We start from the raw sequence: 19,136 nt of genomic DNA on the forward strand, positions 1-19,136 counted from the left end.
AATAAACAAGAAAGTTGTGCAAATGAGATTTGCAACCAAATACCCAAAATACTCTACAGTGTGTTAAGTAACTTGCATTAACATAACACAAGTGTATAACATAGCTTAAATAATGTTAACAGAATTGTATCTGCTACTTTAGCTGCATGTTAAGTTCTATTAAAGATTCATTGCGATTTTAAAGAATGTTTTAAATGAGTTACTTTTCATTGGCAAAATTATGTTAAGTTTCTACATAGAAAATGCAGCAATTTTGGAATACGTTGACAAAAATATTTTATGAAATTTTACTTCAATTCGAATTTATTTAGCAGTCACTTAACAGCGAAAGAGTTAACATATTTTAAGTACTTAACAGTTTTGTGATACGCTTTCGTCACTAGCGTGAGCTGCACTGATATTTCATCAATTTCTTCTTTCATTTTCTCCTTCAACTCTTGTAATAATTCTATTAAATTTACACAACTGTACGACTCGTTTGTTAAAATGAGTTTAATGAGTATTTGAAATACCGTACATAATTAGTTTGATTGTTAAGCTATCTATCATTTCCTCATGATTAGCCAACGATTGAGCGAATCATTAAAAATAATTAATTAATTTATAATTGAAAGTAAACGCCGCCGTCAAGTCAATCATAAGTAAAGCAAAAGCCCAAAGGTCACTCCCCAAAGGAGGGAAAAAATTCATGGTTGTAATGTAAATTATAGTAAATTTCTACTCAAAATTAATTAGGTGTCATCAGTTGCAAAACTTGCACACTGTTATCGACTTGGGATTGGTGTAAATTATCAAGCTTTTAGCCATTTATTTCTTGCCTTTGTTGATTCACTTTATTTTATTTGGGGAGCCGCAAAACTGTGAAACTGAAAACAAAAAAAAATATGATTATTATCTCTCTAATGCGTCGACGATTTGGCGTTTTGACGCCTCTTTCTTTATCTTTGCTTTTGTCTTTCTTCGTTCCTCCTTCTTCTTTTTTTTTTGGCAAAACTTTGCATAGATATGGACATTATTTATCAGCGTGGGTAAAAAAAGGTTCAGTCATTAAATAAAATAAAATAAAGTAAGCTTTTTTTTGCTTGCTTTTTCTAACAATAAATATATATAAATATAAAGTTGACTTGCACATGACTTTCCTGACATTAGAAAGTAAATTGCCATGAGGCCACTTGGTCAAACAGCAACAACAAAAACAAAAAAAAAAAAAGAAGTGCATAAAACTTTATTACGAAAATGAGCAAAAAGCATCGGATAAGCATGAAAATGTTTATACTTGTCTATTGAACTTTAATGCGGGGGATTGCTGTAGGGTGAAATGCACATAATAATGTTTTATTTTTTTTTGTTTAGATTAACTTGTTATTAAATATAATAATTATTAATTGGATTTGGCAGCTTGGCCTAAAGGAAAGTGTTTTCGCCTCGACGTCCATTTGAGCTCCTCTCACTATTCTCTTCTCAATTGACGTTATTTTTTGTTTTCTTCAAGTCTTGTTGAGGTTTGTTGGGCTTGTCCAATAATTCCACAGCTCCCTGTACTTTAAAAGACATATAAGTTGTTCCGTTGTCCCCGTAACGCTCAATGGCAATCTTATCTTTGCCAATTCATTAATGCATGCCGATATTTCTATTTCGCCAAGTGTTCAAAGTCTAAAACTCTGGCAAAATACTGTTAAGCTAGGAACAATTAAGGATGCAAGACTATGAGATACCCTGTAAACAATATGCAAGCTTTGATATACGAAATTGTCTTTATTTTTTATAATAATAACAGATTTTATGCATGATCCAGTATATATATAAGAATTATAACAAAATGAGATTCACTATTAGCTGCATATGATCTTTATATTAAAAAAGTTTATTAATACATTACATTCATTAAGCTTACACACATGAAAAACTAGGGGAATTATGGGATATCTTAATTGACACTTATACAAAAACAATTTCTATATATAAAGTAAAGTCTAGCCATATGTCAGAAGTGTATGTATGATTATACGTGCTTCACACTTGATCACCAATTAGAAATTATAAAATTGACGCATTTATGAGTCATTATTGATAAGAATTTTTATATGATAATTGAAAGAAGTAAACAAGTATAGAAAGCGCAAAATATAATGAAAGAGTGAAGAAAATCTTTTTGTGGAAGTTGAAGTTCAGTAAATACTAACTGAAATCGAAGTTTGCCTATCTTCCGTTAAAAAATAAATTCAAAATAAAATTTATACGGAATTTCTACAAAATTCACTTACGAAATTAGTGAATGTCTCAATTATTTTATTTTTAATGTATGCCAGATGCTTTTTAGGCACGCAGATCCATCATTAAATTCAAACCATTTGCAAATAAATTCATCAGCGTATTATAATTTTTCACACACATGTGACTAATCCATTCAGAGTTGTATGAACTTTTGAATCTAACGCTCGAATTCCTCTAACAATTCCCAGGGATTGAGCGTAACGTCCGACTCATAAATCAGGCATTAATAAATTTCAATGTACGCAAATGTCGACAGTTTATTGCGAGTTTGCGTCAAATGGGAAATTCTTTTGCTAAATGTCAATTAATTATTAAGTGGAACCAACTGCCAGAACGGCCGAAAAATATATTTTTTTATTTAATTATAAAGTCATGACATGTTCCATGCCACATTCCCCATTCAAAGCATCCATTGCATATTGTATTATGATTGTGTGCCAAACTCGAGGAGTCAGTCTCGTCTTTGACTTTGACTTTGAATCTCTTTCTGACCCTGTCTACCTTTATTTCCTGCGAAAGTGACTGACATCCATATTATGACATCATGCTGTGGGTTTGTAGCTCATCTTCTGTTTAAGTCTCCTGAATGTGTCGAATATAAAATTGCATATAATGCTTATTTAAATCTATTTAAAACATCACACATATAAATTAAAATACTTTTACTTTCAACATTCATAATTGTTTATTCTTTTAGTAAACGGTTAGTGTATTTTCTAGGTAATATTCCTGTTCTACAACAAAAAAATAATTGAAATGCATATAATTAAGGATTTCAAATAACAAATCGAATAGATTAATTAAGATAAGATTACCATTTACCACTTATGCCTGTGACAATAAGATTAGTTAACTACAATGCAAATGAACTGAAACTTATTTAAAACATTTTTTAAGTGTATCACAGATTATTTTAAATTAAAATGGTTTACAAAAAATCAGCTTCTTTTATAGTGCATTTCAGTGTGTCGAATACAATATTAGATTTGTTACATATTATGCAAATTAACTGAAACGCATTTAAAACATCACACATATTAATTAAAATTAATATACTTCAACAGTTAACATTCATAATTGTTTTTTCCATTTATCGAACGACCTATGATGTTTCCAGATGGTATTTCTATTTTAAAAAGGCCATTTAATGGATAGTTTATTAGAAATTAATAACATCATTATCTACAATTGTTCTACAGCATTAGAATGTTGTCACAAAAATATAATAATTTAGATGCAAATATTTTTGATTTAAAATTCCAAATCGAACGGATTCCAAAAATTATGTTTTCTGCAAGAATCAAAGAATGTGAATAATATTTTGAAAATAATAATTTATGAATAAATTAATTCAAATTATTATTTACCTGCCATAATTATTTTCATCTAACATTAGCCTACCTGCATGTGAATGTTTTCTATAAAATTAAAACAATTAAAATGCAATGAAATGGATATTAAAATAATATTTACCGCTTATGCCTGTGACAATCATATGTGTTATGTCGTTTTGATTTCACTGCTCTGGATTTACTTTTGCGACAAGTGCAAGTGCAGCAGAATATGTTGCACCGATGTATTCCGCAACACGGGGTTGAAATTGTTCCGTCATCACATTTATTGAATCTCGGAGGACAGCAAGCGCCGTTTGCCGCCCAGGGTTGTATGAACAGGACTAACAGCTGTAGTATTAACAATTTCTCCCACTCGTAGGGCATTATCAGCTACTTTTAAAGAGTTGCACAGATTGTTTCACAATAGATTGGCTTACAAAAAAACCACTTCTTTTATAGTGCATTATAGAGTGTCGATTATATTATTAGATTAGTTACCTATAACGCAAATGAACTGAAACGTATGGGAAACATCATGCATATTAATTAAAATTAAATAATTTTTTTATGGTCGCCTTAACTTGTTGACTTATTAAAAATATTTATAAAGTGTTATAGAATACGTACTTGCCTGTGTGGAAGTGTCCAAATAACTTTCTCAAATTTTTTAAATGTTAAAGGAATTTAAAATGGTCTTAAAATATTTTGCTTCTTCATACATTTTCACCTGTATCTGTACTAACTTTTTTAAGATATAAGTTCAAAAATACTTGTTGATACGTTTTCTTTTTTTGGATTGTATTTAAAATGTTGTGAGATCTTTTATTTTATTTTCATAAATTGAATAAAACTTGTTTGTTATATTTTGATAACATTTAAAAATATCGAGTTTTCATAATTAAAATTAAAAATTCAGAAACAACAAATTAAAATATTGTTTTAACATTAATTTTGAATGTTACTTGTCAAATAATATAGAAGTTTATTCCCTCTTACATATACCTGTTGTTAAATTTCAAATTGGTTTTTTATAATATGCCATAACTCTTTTTTGCAATTTCTGCTGATGAGCACTAAAATGTAGATCAAGGAACAGGAACAGAAGTATCTACATAACGATAGCCGCACTTTTTTTTGTGAATTGTGTTGTCATTTGAGTTATTTATTGCAAAGTTTTTGGGCGTAGCAATTACACAAACCATTCACAAATGTCAGTCACGCTTAATAAACTTTAAACGAAATTTGGCGAGCCGTAGAGTTCGTCCGGTCTGTGGTCAGTCTGAGGCTTTGTTGTGTCTCGCTCTGTAATCAAAAGCCGGCCGGTCAGCACGCCAGCTAAAAACCAACCCAACCATCCAACCGGAGCACCTTGGACAAAATCAGTTGCTGAGTCAACGAAATGTGTGCAGGTTATTTTTATTATTATTATTTTTTTTTATTGTAAAAAATTGCATTTAATTGTTAAGCAAAATGCCAAGCGTGTTATGGATAGAGTTATAACAGTTATATATGTATTTATTTTCGAATATATTACTTGCATATGATACAATTGAACCTGGCTCATTGACAATTTTCTTACCCTGTAGTTTTTGAATTAACTTAAATGGGTATTTTACAGGCAGAAAATTTTTTTTATTTTAAAGGATTCTATAAAGCTGATATTTAAAAGCTAGACAAAAATTTTATACTTAAACAAGTTTTTGCACCGATCGTTCGTTTTTTAATTTGAAAGGATTCTATAACTAGACAAAAATTGTAGTCTAAAACTGGATTTTCGACTGATCGTTACCATGGCAGCGATATGATATAGTGGACCAATGTGAACCAACTTAGGTCAGAATGTATAAGAACAACTTTAATGCACATTCTGTTAGATTAGTTAAGATATTTCATATAACAAAAACAATTTTTAAATTTCTACATGATTTCTATATGATCAAGTGGTCCGATCCAAAAAAAAAAATTTAAACTTGAGCCTAAATACCAAGTTTCAGAGATCTATGGGTTTATACAGACGCAGTACTTTTTTTTAAGTAAGGGGTTAAAAAAATATTTTAAATGAATATTCTTGAATTTAAAAAGTGCCTTGTTGCTAGTGTACAGGGTATAAGCTAATTCAGCATTTTCTTTTTTTGAGCATTCTTACGTGTTTCCATGATACTGCTGGTCATGTCAGGTGCCCCACCCTGCCAACAAACCCCTTCACACCCAACTGCACTCCAACCCCACCTCAGTCCGTATGTTTGCACAACATGTTTATGATTGCTGAACCCGTTTCGAGTTTTCTGTAGTTATTTTTGTTACAATTTCTGCTCGGGTTCGAGTTCGGGGTTTGGCCATCAAGTGCGGAAGTGCAAAGCGCATTCGGCGAAAGAAAGGGAGGGAAGGAGAGTGAAAGAGAGAGAGAGGGGAATTGTTTGCATATTTCAAATGTAATATATGCAATTGGAATAATCAACAATTTACAGTTAAATTGCGAGCGGCTCGTTATCGTTTATCACTTTAGTTATTTATTAATTTTATTAATTAGATTTCAACTCGACAAAACTTTATTATTATTACCGATAAACCTGATCGATAAATACTCGTTTTTTTTTTGCCATTTTCAACTGTTTTTAATCATGCAATTTTATGTCTCTTTTCTTTCTTTTCTTTTGTCTCTTTCACAGCCTTTGACAACAACAATCATCACACGCCGCTCGTTGTCTCCCATAGAAAGGTAAGTTTGAAATCTCTTTAAATATTTATTTATTTTTTTTTTATATTTGTTTTTTTATGGCTCGTTAAGATTTTGAAATGTTTCACGTGCAGAACTACAGAGAGAGAGAGAGAGAGACACAGTTTGGCTATTTAAAGTGCTTACCGATTACAGATTAGAATTATGGCTCATAAAGTCTCTGTAAATGAGTTGATTTTTTCGATTGTTAGCATTTTTGTTGCTATTTCTATTTACCGGTTCCGGTTCAAGTTTTAATTAAGGTTTTTATGATTTATGGTAATGTTCAAGTTAATTCTCTTAAATACCAGAGACATGTGCAGAAATAGATTCTTAAAATTTAAGCGACACATTTGAAAATTAACATACAAATCAATCAAAGGGTGCGATGACTCTATTAAATAACTTATAGCTGGCGCCAGTAATCGATGGTTTAGCTAAGCGTTATCGACAGAAAATATATATATCATACTTATTTTTTATGGAATAATATATATAATTAATTTTTTATCGGTCGTCACAAAATTCTTAAGTTTATTTAACTGAAAACAGTCGACATATATTTTTTTTGCACGCAAATTAAGAAAAAAAATCTGAAAATAATAATAAAATTAAGTTATATAAAATTTAAAATTAAATTTAATGTGATAAAGAAAATAAGTTAAACAGACTACAAATATTTAAAAAAAAATTTATCTTTTTCTATACTTGCATCTTTTCATTTGGGTTTAGCTTTCTAACCAGTAAAAAAAAAATGGACTCTTTCTGTTAGCCACAAATGAGCAACCCTTTGCTGAAATTATGATTAGTTTTCTTGATGAATTTCATAGGCATGGCTAATGTGTTTACCCAGTTCTTATGTGGAACCCCCTCTTGTAATTCATATAATTACTAGAATTTTAAAATATACACAATTTCTGTTCACATGTTGCAAGACAATGGAAATGTTTTATGCTAAGCAGGTAGAGAGAGAGAAAGAGAGAATAATTGAGAGAAGCGACCTCCATTGAGTAGCTGCATATTTCTCACAAGCAATACTTAATTGAAAAACGGCAACTAGCAAGAAAAAGAAGAGGAAGAATATGTATCTCAGCTAACTAAAAGATACATTAAAATCAAGGCGTAGAGAAACTCGCGCTTCCATGTTACGAACTCTCCAGAGACTTTTGTCTCGGTTAATTGCAGTCACAGTTGTTGTTGTTGTTGTTTGTGTTGCAGTTGCGAGTAGTTTTAATTACCAAACCAATTCATGGCTGCCCCCAAAATGTGGCAGCAACAACAACAACAACTGCTAACGATCATCATGTGAATTCTCTGCGCCTTTTAGTTACGATGGGAACTAACAACCTAAATGCATTCTTCTTTAACGCACACCCAGACACACACACACACACACACTTTCACACTTACTCAAAGGGAGTTTTCCACGTATGTGTGTGTGTGGGGGGAAAATTACCGTAAAATTGTTGGCTTGCAACGCCAACAACCATTAACAACATCACTTTCACACATGCTGTGGTTGCTGTCCATTTTGTTTTATGACCTGCTAAAATTTCAATTTAATTTATTATTTACTTCTTTTTTTTTTTTAATTTTTCAAGCTTTTGTAAAGCTACCAAATAAAAAAGTCAAAGTTCTTGCACTTATACCTTGTAAACAATGCATCTATAATTTTGCAGGTTATGCATTTGTGAATATTTATCAAAAAAAATTAAAAATTACAAATTTAATTTGTATAAAAATAGTTGAAATAATTTTGAATCAAAATCAACAGTTACAGAACAGTTAAAAAAAAAAAATTAGGGAACAAATATAGTTTTTATGATATAAATTTAAAATAACAGTATATACTGTTTTCAGTATACAAATTTCCAAATTAACATATCTAAGATATATTTGCTGACTTGATTTGTACACTCATCAAATTTTTTATCTTAAATGTATACTCTATTCATAGGTACAAAATTCCTTTCAAATATCGCCATTAACTTGAAAATAAGTGTATTTGTAAATGCACTAGAATTAATGAGTTGGTTTTCTTGAAAAGCTCAGTTGAGCAAAGCTGATCTTTGAGCTTACAAAGTCAAGGCAATTATTAGTATTTAATGGACAATTCCTAACTAAATACTACTTATAATTATGGCTAACGAGTTGTTAGAAGTGCTCTGAAACTTTGAACTCTAAATGGAATTACTAACTGCTTCGTAAGAGACTCGATATTTGTAAAACTCTCCATTCGATTGACTCAGACATTCAGTTAGACTTCTTATACAACAAATGTTGAACCGCAATGTGTATTTTTAGGGTGACCACACAACAAGCTAAATTGTTAAATATTCATTGCAATTATCATAAATTGCATAGGGGTTGTTTTGCAGTTGTGTTTATTGGGGATGAGGTTGTGGGTCTACCTACCCTATAAAATGGGCGGCAAATAATTCGACTGCAATGTGCAAATTTTCATTTAATTTTCTTCATTTTTTTCTGGGTTTGTTTCGTTTGTTTACAGCAATTGAAATTGAGTGGAAAACAATTGAGGGACAGAGGGTAAACAAGGAAAAAAAGGGGTATGGTTGAGTGCCAGCGTGTGCAGTGACATTTTCCACTAAACATGTTTGACCTTTGCTATTTTTTGGGCGACAAAGTATGTGTCAGATACATGACTTAAGTACTCGTTTAGTTGTTGCTCTTATGCAATTCGCAATTTCACAATTCAACGACAAAGTCGTTCAAGGAGCCAACGATCGATGCGGAACTTACCTATGCCGCATATCATGTAACTCTTGACTTCCATTATGATGCAAAAAACATTTAAAAAAAAAGATACAAAATATTGATGATCAGGCAGTAAAGAGACGACACCGCAATAGACAGATGCATAGATACATAGATACTTGGATAGTTAGATAGTTAATACTACTACTTACTATACAAATTAATGGCAGTCTACTAACCGCAAAAGTCTTCATCAACGAAACCACTTTAAAAGCTGCCTTCCAGTCGACTCTCCTGGTTTTCCGGATTGGCTCGTGATCAGCTAACTGAACTTAACTTAACTGACTAACTAACTGCCAGACTCGTTGACTAACTGACTGACTGACTGGCAGCTTGCTTTTCAGTTTGATATGTGGAAACTGAGACCAGGAAGTTGGCTTTTGCGGTCTGGCAAAAGTCTTCAGCCAGCAGCTAAGGTCGCCCCAAATGTCGTATCTTATGAATTCGTACTTATAAACATAGTGAGCGTCACATTTTCCAAATTAAAGAACAGCCTGCTTGAAAATAAAAATATACAGTTACCACAACTAAAAACAGTCATCCAACAAAAAATAATAATATAAAATAAATATAATAAAATAAAATAAATATTTTTTGCTTTTGAAATTCCCAAGGGGAGTCTTTGCTTTTAAGCCTAAAACAATTTTTTAACGAAATATAGTTGATTAAAATGAAAACTTGAGATTTAAAATTTTGAATTTTCAAAATTTAAAATTTTCGAAATTTACCATCAAAATCGAATTCTAACGCAAAATATTAATTTTTCTAAATGCATAAAATTTAAATGCAGAATGAACTTAGAGGCCAAACCATGATCAAAATGATATTCCGCTTAAAAAGCGGCTCAGTTTTGAAAAAGTTATGACAGTTTGAAGTTGGTCAGACCTTTGACCTAGCAACTTTACAAGTCAACATTTTTGTCAAATTTCACATGATTTTTTACAGAAAAATTAAAAGTCCCAAAATCAAGTTTAAAATTTTCATTTATGCTAATTACGATATAAGGAGTTGATTAAAAGTGAAAACTTGAGATTTAAAATTTAACATTTTCAAAAATTCAAAGGGGGGACCCTTAGCATTGAAAATCGTAACCAAAATTTTGAGTGGAAATATTTTTTTTTGCCAATTTAATTAAATTTGAATACAGAATGAATTAAGAAGCCAGTCTATGACCAAAATGACATTCCGCTGAAAAATCGGTTAAGTTTTGTTCAAATTATGATAATTTATAGTTGATCTTTGACCTTTGACCTATCAACTTTACAAGTCCTAATTTTTCTTAAATTCAGCGTGATTTTTTTTTTACACGAAAACGAAAGGTCTCAGAATCAAGATTTTTTTTTCGAAAATAATTTAATTTGAATGTAGAATGAATTTTGAGTCAAAGTCATGATCTAAACGGCGTTCCGCTTAAATATCGGTCTATAACATATTCAGACCTAATTCTAATAGCACCAGCAAGGGCATAAATAAGTATCTCTGTATTTTCGACCCCCACGTTTTTCCGGATGCGACTCACCACACTCGAGTGCATGCGTAAACCTTCAATAAATATATCGAACCCGAACCGAAAAAAGGGCTTGTCCCACTCCCTATAGAGAGGGTCCAATGCATTGCCATAAATGTCAGTTGTAGTTTGTAGTTTTGTGCTATTTGTAGTTCAATTTACAATAAACCAATAAAGCATTGCATTGACTGACAGACAAACAGAAAGACATCGAAGTTTTGTAATTGGTTTATAGGTTTTCAATTTAATTTGTTGTTGTAGTGTTTCTGGGTGTGTCAACTCTTTGGATAGCTTATGACCCGACATTTGAGAGGGACAAGAAAATAGGATTACACTTAGACAGCTCTTTTTTTTTTAATTGGGTTAGGCGAATTGCCAAAGATTCTCGAATTTTGGGCAGGGCATAAAACCAGATAATTAAGTAATTAAATTACTGAAAAGGGCTACGACCATAATTGGAAGAATTGCTTTTCAAGTCAAAACTGATCAAATTATTAATTGCTTTTGAACCCGGAAATTGTCAACAGTTGTTCTTAAAGTGATTCACAGTCATAACTCAGCGAATATTAGACTTAGTATCTAAACTGTTTTTATATAAAATTAAAAGTAATTAAACAATTAACAAACCTCAATTATGAAGCAATTTTAAAATAATTTAGTTCCCTTTAATTAAAGTTGCATGACAAGTTGATTCCATGCTATAATAAAAACTAATAAAATTCTATTTTCTACTCTGTTTTAAGATCTTATCTGAAATACTCCCCACATAATCCAAATATTTAACAATTACCACAGTCTTAAGACTTCATTTACAGCAACTAACGTTCTTTTCATATCTTTAACATAGATAAAAATAAATGTAACCCCAAAAAGCCCTGGCCCAAATTTTCGGTTATCAGTTAACAATAGAGTAGTGTGTAGCACAGTGTAGGGTATTAGCCAAGGTGTTGATAGATGAGTAAAAACTGATGACGACTGTTATTTCAAATGCATTCGAATGACACATGTTCCACTGCAGTTTGAAAATGAGACACTTACGAGTAAGTGAAAGAAAAACGATTACAAAAAAATAGAAGTGAGTGTGAACGACTAGCAGATACCCAGTAAAAAAAGGAAACCTGCATTCGGTTGATATTTTAGCAACTATTTGATTTAGGATTATATCACAAGAATTATGTGTAGCTTTTACTCTGTTACTCGACTCGACTCGGCTAATACCCTGTAAAATTTTAACAACAAAAAATAGTTTTTGTTTTAATTTTTGATTTATTGCTCAAATATTTAATTTTTTTTTAGATCTTAAGATCGAAAAAAATGTGGAAGAGCGGAGAAGTACTACCAGATACCCTGTAAATTTTAAGTCGGATATATTATTTTGGTTTGTTTTGGTTGATTTTTCGGAAATAAGTTCATATGATCACAGCACAAGCTATATAGCTTCATTCCTGTAAAGTAGTGTTTCTAAGCTGATACCCTGTAATCTTTTAAGTTTATTTTTACATTTTAGAGAATTTAGAGGATTTCCTGACAATCAAATTAGCTTTTACAGCTCGTACTTCCCACATTTTATTCATGTACATTATTTACATTATTTGAAAAAGCATTAAATATTCAAACGTTCAAATATTGAATTGTTTCTTTGATGGTCAATTAAGTCTTGCATTTATTGACCACACATAAATATCTGTCTCTCTCTGCTTCTCTTGAGATGATGGTGATTCTCAAGGTCCCCCAAACAAAACCATAACAAATATTATTGCACAATTATTTGCTGTAAATATTATTATTATTATTATTATTGTGCCGTGAAATGAAACACTTTTAGATCTGTTGCTTTGACTCTAGTCGTGACTCAGTTGAAAGTATTTTTTTTTTTTTTTTGAAACTGCCGTTTGAATGTTGCTTAGGTACTGCCATTTCTACTACCCTTTCTACTCCCCTTCTCTACCTACGCTCACCATTGTTCTGGCGAAAAAGTCATAGCGCTTTTTTTGGAGCGTGAACAGCTGGCAGACCTGTTTAATGTCGAATGCTCGTACCTGTTCCATTTAGTGTGGCCCGCCCGTACTTTTATGGGTTCGGTCGGTACCTTATGCTGCCACAAAATGTTGCAAGTGCCAACTGTCGGCTGCTGTCTGCCTCAAAAAACAATGCCTCCACTTGGCCAACAACAACAACAACAACAACAATTGGACTTGGTTGAGTGCCTCGCCGTTTGTTTTATGCTCCGTCTGACTTAAAACTCTAGCTTCTACAGTCTACAGCTTCAGCTTCCCAACTCTCCAGCTCCAACTCTGTTTCTATCTCTGTCTTGGGTTCTATCTCTGTCTCGGGTTCTTCTGGGCTGTGACCACGCTCTCTGCTATTGCTACGCATTTATAATAAGCGGAACCAGGCACAGTGGGCGATTTCCTGTCACAGACGCAATGGGGAATCTAAAAAGCTACACTGCTAAAAACAAATCTATCTAAATCGAAAAAATGGACAGTGATGTCAAAAATTTTAATTTTGCTTGCAAAATTAAATAAGAGTTTAAATAATGATCAAAATGATATTGCGCATGATAATCGTTTGATTTTTGATATAGCTATGACAGGTCGAAGTTTTAGATAAAAAAAATTAATAATAGGGGAAAAATTTAATTTTTTTTTTTATATTTGGATGAAGAATCAAATAAGAGGTCAAATAATGATAAAATTGACAATTCGCAAATCGGTTGATTTTTGACAAAGTTATGACATTTTGAAGTTGAGGACAAAGTGTCAAGGGGCTAGTATGGAAAAAGGTCACTGATCAGCAAAAATTGACAGTAGGGGTCAAAAATTAAGTTTTCCAATTTTGATGTAGCATTGAATTAAAGGTCAAATAATGATCAAATTGATATTCGGCATTAAAATCGGTTGATATTTGACAAAGTTTTGACATTTTGAAGTTTAGGATAAAGTGTCAAGAGGCTAGTATGGAAAAGGTCACTGATCAGCAAAAATTGACAATATGAAATCTTGGATGAAATGTCAACCCCTTGTATGAAAAATGAACATTGATCGGCAAAATGGAGAGTAGGAGTAAAAAATTAAGTTTTCCAAAATTTGATGCAGAATCAAATTAGAGGTCGAATAATGATAAAATTGATATTCCGCATTAAAATCGGAATTATTTGGAAAACCTTAGGAATATGGCAAATGCTTCTAATTGAGTTGCCCTTTATTGGGAATTTGAAACAGCAAAAGCTGACAGCTCTAAATAAAAAGTTTTGTAAATTGATAATAATTTTAGCAAGAATATGACAAATCATTTTGAAGCTTCACTTAACTTTATTTAATTTCGATTTTCAAAGTACATAAAAATATAACTTGTACCACTGTGCGTGTTTTCTGTGTGCTGCAGCTATTGCTGTCGGCGGCGCAGTTGCATTGTTCTATGGAATCAATCAATTGGTTTGGCAGACGAAGAAGACAACGATGGGGATTGGGATGGGAATGAGGATGAGGATGAGGTACATCGATGACGATGACGATGACAACGCGCACGACGTCAACATAAAAGTGTCGATCAACTAAATGCTGTCGGCGCATGGGAAGAAAGAGAAGGAAAAGTGGAACGAGAAGTTGGAGGGGGCATGGCCAGCCAAGAGGCAACTTCATGGCCCGCTGAAGCGACAACAATTGTCTTTCTATCTCTCTCTCTCTCTCTCCCTCTGTATCTATCTAGTTCTTGGTCTGCCACATGCTGCTGATTCTTGCAGCAATTGTATTTATGGCCGACTGTAATTGCATGCGTCGTGACTTTAAACACAATCCCCAAACCAATCCCCATCCCTATTCTTATACCCATTCCAATTTCTACTGCCAACTTTAATTCTGGGCAACGCACAGTGGAAAATACGACTAGACTAACTTAACAAATACTAAAGATACTGTTCAGTTTTCAAAATTTTAAAGGGTGGACCCTTGGCATTCAAATCGACATCTAGAGCTGAAGGAAATTTTTTTTACTTTTTTAACGTATTTATTAAAGTTTAAATGCAGAATCAATAAATATACCAAACCATTATCAAAATGACACTCCGTTTGAAAATCGGTTGCGTTTTGACAAAGTTATGAAAGTTCGAAATTGGTAAAGCCTTTGATCTAGCAACTTTAAAAGTCCAAATTTTTGTACAATTTGGCAAGATTTTTTACAAAAAAATATTACCCCTCAGAATCATGTTTAAAGTGTTGTTTTATTTTAATTATTATACAAAAAGTTGATTATAAGTAAAAAATTATTATTTAAAATTTTGAATTTTCGAAATTTAAAAGTGGGGATTCTTACCATCTATATCGAATTTTAACGCAAAATAATAATTTTTCTAAATGCACAAAATTGCAGAATGCAGAATGAATTTAGAGTCCAAACCATGATCAAAATGACAATCCGCATAAAAATCTGTCCAGTTTTGAAGATGTTATGACAGTTTGAAGATGGGCAGACCTTTGACCTTAAATCAAAGCAAAGATTTAAAAGGAAATTTTTTATTCTTTAAACATAATTTAATTTGAATGCAGAGAGAATTAGAAGTCCAAATCATGATTAAAATGGCGTTGCGCTTATAAATCGGTTCAGTTTTCACAAAGTTATGACAGTTGTAGTTGGTCAAAAGGTTAGTTTCGGTTAACAGTTCCGGTAAAATTTCCTGATTTAAATGAATCAAAAATATCAATAATTTGCTTAATCAAATATACTAAAAAAATCTTACCTATTTCGTGTTTCAAACATTTTAATTAATATAAGCTTATCTAGCCATTTTGCCCACTGTGCAACGTGTGAGGCGTGAGTCCATTGACCGGTTCAGTTCTGTCCCGTTCTATTTGATATTTTTTGGGGGCGCCTAAACAAATACTGCGCATTTTAATTGAATGCATGTCAATATTTTACAGTTGCCCCCTTGGGCTGACACTCTCCACTCTCAACTCTCCAATTTAACATTTTCCATTTCCCTTTGCTTGACTGTTGACCGTTAGGTTAACTCAAAATCCCAAATCCCAAAGCTATAATCAATGAAAGGTTCAAGTGTGCAAACACTTGAAATTAGAATAAAATGCATTGAATCTTTCTCTTTCTATTTTGCTGCCTGTGTTGTTGTCTCTGTCTGGCCATTTCCATAGCTGTGGGAACCAATTGTGCTCACAATGAAGCCATAATTCTTATAACCATTGCGAGTCGACGTGATAAAGGACTCATTAAAGCATCACCTGAATGGGCTGGTCTGGCAGCCTCGCACAACTCGTAGGCCAACTTTAGCTACAACTCCAACTTTAGCCAAGTTGAATGTGCATACACACACTCAACACACTCGCACACACTTTGTTGTTCACTTGTTCAATTGCTTTGCCACTTTAAGGCCTCATAACACTCACAACAACAGAGCGAACCAGTCTTTAGATATACTATACACTTCTAGACAGGCATCTATTAACTTGGCCAAGATCTTAGCAAATGTGACAAAGATGAGCTAAAGATTATATCTTTGAAAATATATTTATCTTTTAGTTATTAAAACACATACTTAGAAATGAAAGACAGATTTATTTTAAAAATCAATCTAAAATTATATTAAATCCATAGCTTAAATACTTAAATAAATAAATCATTTTATTTAAGTGTCAAATGCTTGAATTCCTTTCAAATTTTAAATAAAGTACATTCACTCAAGCTATTACGAATTAATTAATTTTATTAAAATATTCAATGAGAATAAGGCATCGAAAAAAACTAAGAAGTAGTCTTTAATTTCCTTTAACTAAACTATATGTACTAGATTCTTAACTTGGGATTTTTATTTGATAATCTTCTGTAAGTTTAATATGCATGTTATTAAAAAAAATTTTCTTAGATATATGCGAAAAATTCCTATGATATGATATAATATGATAGGGATCTTAAATGTAAACCCATTGTATAAAAACTTTTCTGTTTACCTTGACATCTATTTTTATATCTATGATTATTATTATTTGATTTATTTTTATGCAAATTATAAATGATTTCTGTTAGGGTATATTAAATTCTTAATTTTTTGCTGCTTTTCGCGTTGCATATATTCAGCTGTGACTAGAAAGAGGAAGAGAGAGGCAAAACAAGTTGCAAGTCGAGTAACAGTTACTTTTCGCTCCATACATAAGTATATACCATATTTTTTTGGGGAGAGTAAGAGAGAAAGGAACTGCAGCTGCAGAGCTCTGGGAATCTGAAAGAATGGTAAAACCTGGCAGAAGATTCTTACTTTTAGGACTCTGGGCTCAACTGGTTGTCCAGTCACGATTCCAAAAGTCTTGCCATTCTCAATTCTTGTAGTACGAGTATATTCTATTCCTTTGACGTCAATTCATAAGCACAGCTGCCACGCCCACTTCTATCTGAAGATAGACACTTGCAACTTGGTGGCATTAAGTCTGTGAGTTGCAAGTTGAAGCTGCCCATCTATTTTTTATTTTTTTTTTTTGAGTCATGTGCGAGTATTTCAATTTGGATAGCTTTAGACTGTTCTGTTTTTTTTTTGATGTTGGTAATAGCCGGGCTTGAACGTACGGTACTTGAGCCAATTACCCAATTAAACGCCAGCGTTTTATGCTATCTCATTGCCGCCATCGCCCACAGCTTTAATATGGAGAGAGAGAGAGGGAATTATAGAGAGGATGCCCAAATATTGATATCTGTAGTTTGTGCACTCGAAAAAATATAACATTCTAAAATTATATAAATCAGTAATTGAGTTTATACCGTTTTACTCTTCAAATTTTTAGATTGCTGTGTAATAAAACTACTAAAATGATAGTCCGATTTTAATCGTAATAAAAATATATTTAAAAATAAATCCTATAGGTATTTATTTATAATTTATTAGATTTTCGGGGCTTCTTAAATACGAACTTAAGATTTTAATACTCAATTTTGAAAATTTAAAATCGTTATTTTTTCAATATCATCCCCTTTTTAAATACGAAAATTTATTTATTTTTTTCTGAGTGTAGTTTTTGGAGGCATGGCCTTTGGCAAATTTTTGTTGATTTGAGTCATGTTCTAGAGGCGTGCACAATTAGCGTTTTGTTCGGTTCCGTTATAGCCTGGCCAAAAAGACAACAATAATAACAACAACAACAACAACAATGCGTTCAGGGATTACGAGTAAGAGTCGTCGGTCAAACTATGAAACTATGAAACTTGTTTGCCGATTATTATCGATGAGGCTTGGTCTCTTTTTTCTTTCTCCTCTCCTCCTCTCTGTCTTCCAGTGTCTATCGATAATGTGTGTGTGCCAAGGTGGGAGACTGTTTGAAAGGCTTTTCCAGTTGGCCTATTCTTGAACTTTGTCTTGACCAATTCGCTTTGGGGTTGGCCAAATGAGTTGCAAATTGTGCAAATATTTGTTGCTAATGCACACAAATCTTTAGTTAAGATTCATACAAAGTTAGGGAAAAGATTCTTGAGAAAGTTTAGTGAAAATTAAAAATAAAATAGGAAAATCTCTTACGCCTATTATTAATAATTAGGCTAAGAATATTTTCCTCATTACTAAATTGAACACTTTTGACTAAAAATGGAAGAAATAGAAGGTTAGCTTTAGTATTACTAAGATATCCTCATATCGCATTTTCATTCTATAATGTACTTAATATTTGTTTGTAACGCCCTTCCCTACAGTTCTCAAGACTTAATTTATGTAAAACTGACATTTGTTGAGTCCCGGCCATAATGTGTGTTTTTTTCGTTAAACATTTAATGCATTTTGTGCCTGCCATAAAGCAATCTTATAGTTTTGCAGCTTTTATATAACTTTACTTTATGGTGATTCTTTCCTGGTCAGTTGCCTATTCTTCTGCTCTTGTCGCCGTTTCCTTAGGTTTTTTCCTTTCAGCCTAAAACAGTGGCAAGCCAACGCCACATGGGACTAGACTCTGGGTTATAGAAGATAGACTAGAGTTGAGCGCGTGACTGGGTTGCTTGTCGTTATGCGATATATCGCATGTAAACTGATGTAAGCACAAAAATTGCTTGGCATATGGTGTAAAGGAATATTTAGTATTTTCTGTAAGAAAACATAAATTCTCCTTTGATCACAACCAAAAAGGATGAGTATTATTATTATTTAATCAAAACTGCAAAAAATGATCGTAATGAGGGATGAGAAATGGGTGATTTTAGATGCATTAATTTAAAAAACAGGTTAAGCTTATATTTTAATTTTGTATTATTAACATTGATTTAAATTTTTAACTTTGATTCAAGTAAATAAAAATATATTGAAAAAGAAAACTGTTACTTTTTAATTAAAAATCATAATATTGGTCTTATTTTTAATTTGTACAAAAAAAGAAAGTGAAAATAAAATCTTCCTCAAAAACACAGTAAATACCATGAATACTAAAATGTAATTGTTGGGCTATTAATGTGTCCAGTTTACTTTTTATGGAAAAACCATAAAGTATTGAAAACACATAATTATCCAAACATACTAAATTACATTGTTTTGGCATTATTTATTTAATTA

At 32.0% G+C, this 19,136-nt stretch overlaps 2 protein-coding genes across 4 annotated transcripts in view; one reads left to right on the forward strand and one right to left on the reverse strand.

Annotated features, from left to right (window-relative positions):
- LOC117781399 (protein spire-like) overlaps window positions 1-19,136 on the forward strand; it is a 47,562-nt gene that overhangs the window by 11,380 nt on the left and 17,046 nt on the right. For both annotated transcript variants that reach the window (XM_034618150.1, XM_034618151.1), the window contains exon 2: window positions 6,278-6,327. In XM_034618150.1, the coding sequence (XP_034474041.1) occupies window positions 6,278-6,327 (50 nt within the window). The remainder of the gene's footprint in view (window positions 1-6,277; window positions 6,328-19,136) is intronic.
- Window positions 3,221-4,031, reverse strand: LOC117781401. Of its 2 annotated transcripts, none has more exons than XR_004617161.1 (3): window positions 3,748-4,027; window positions 3,642-3,692; window positions 3,221-3,565 (listed from the first exon to the last, which is right to left on the reverse strand). XR_004617161.1 is itself a non-coding variant. In XM_034618154.1 (3 exons), the coding sequence occupies exons 1-3, from the start codon at window positions 3,990-3,992 to the stop codon at window positions 3,468-3,470; spliced, it is 360 nt and encodes a 119-aa protein (XP_034474045.1). In that variant the 5' UTR covers window positions 3,993-4,031; the 3' UTR covers window positions 3,413-3,467. The 2 variants fall into 2 exon arrangements, 1 of the variants encoding a protein (XP_034474045.1); XM_034618154.1 differs by having other exon boundaries at window positions 3,413-3,565; window positions 3,676-3,692; window positions 3,748-4,031.

The sequence above is a fragment of the Drosophila innubila genome (genome assembly GCF_004354385.1).
Source record: "Drosophila innubila isolate TH190305 chromosome 2L unlocalized genomic scaffold, UK_Dinn_1.0 4_B_2L, whole genome shotgun sequence".
Taxonomy (NCBI): domain Eukaryota; kingdom Metazoa; phylum Arthropoda; class Insecta; order Diptera; family Drosophilidae; genus Drosophila; species Drosophila innubila.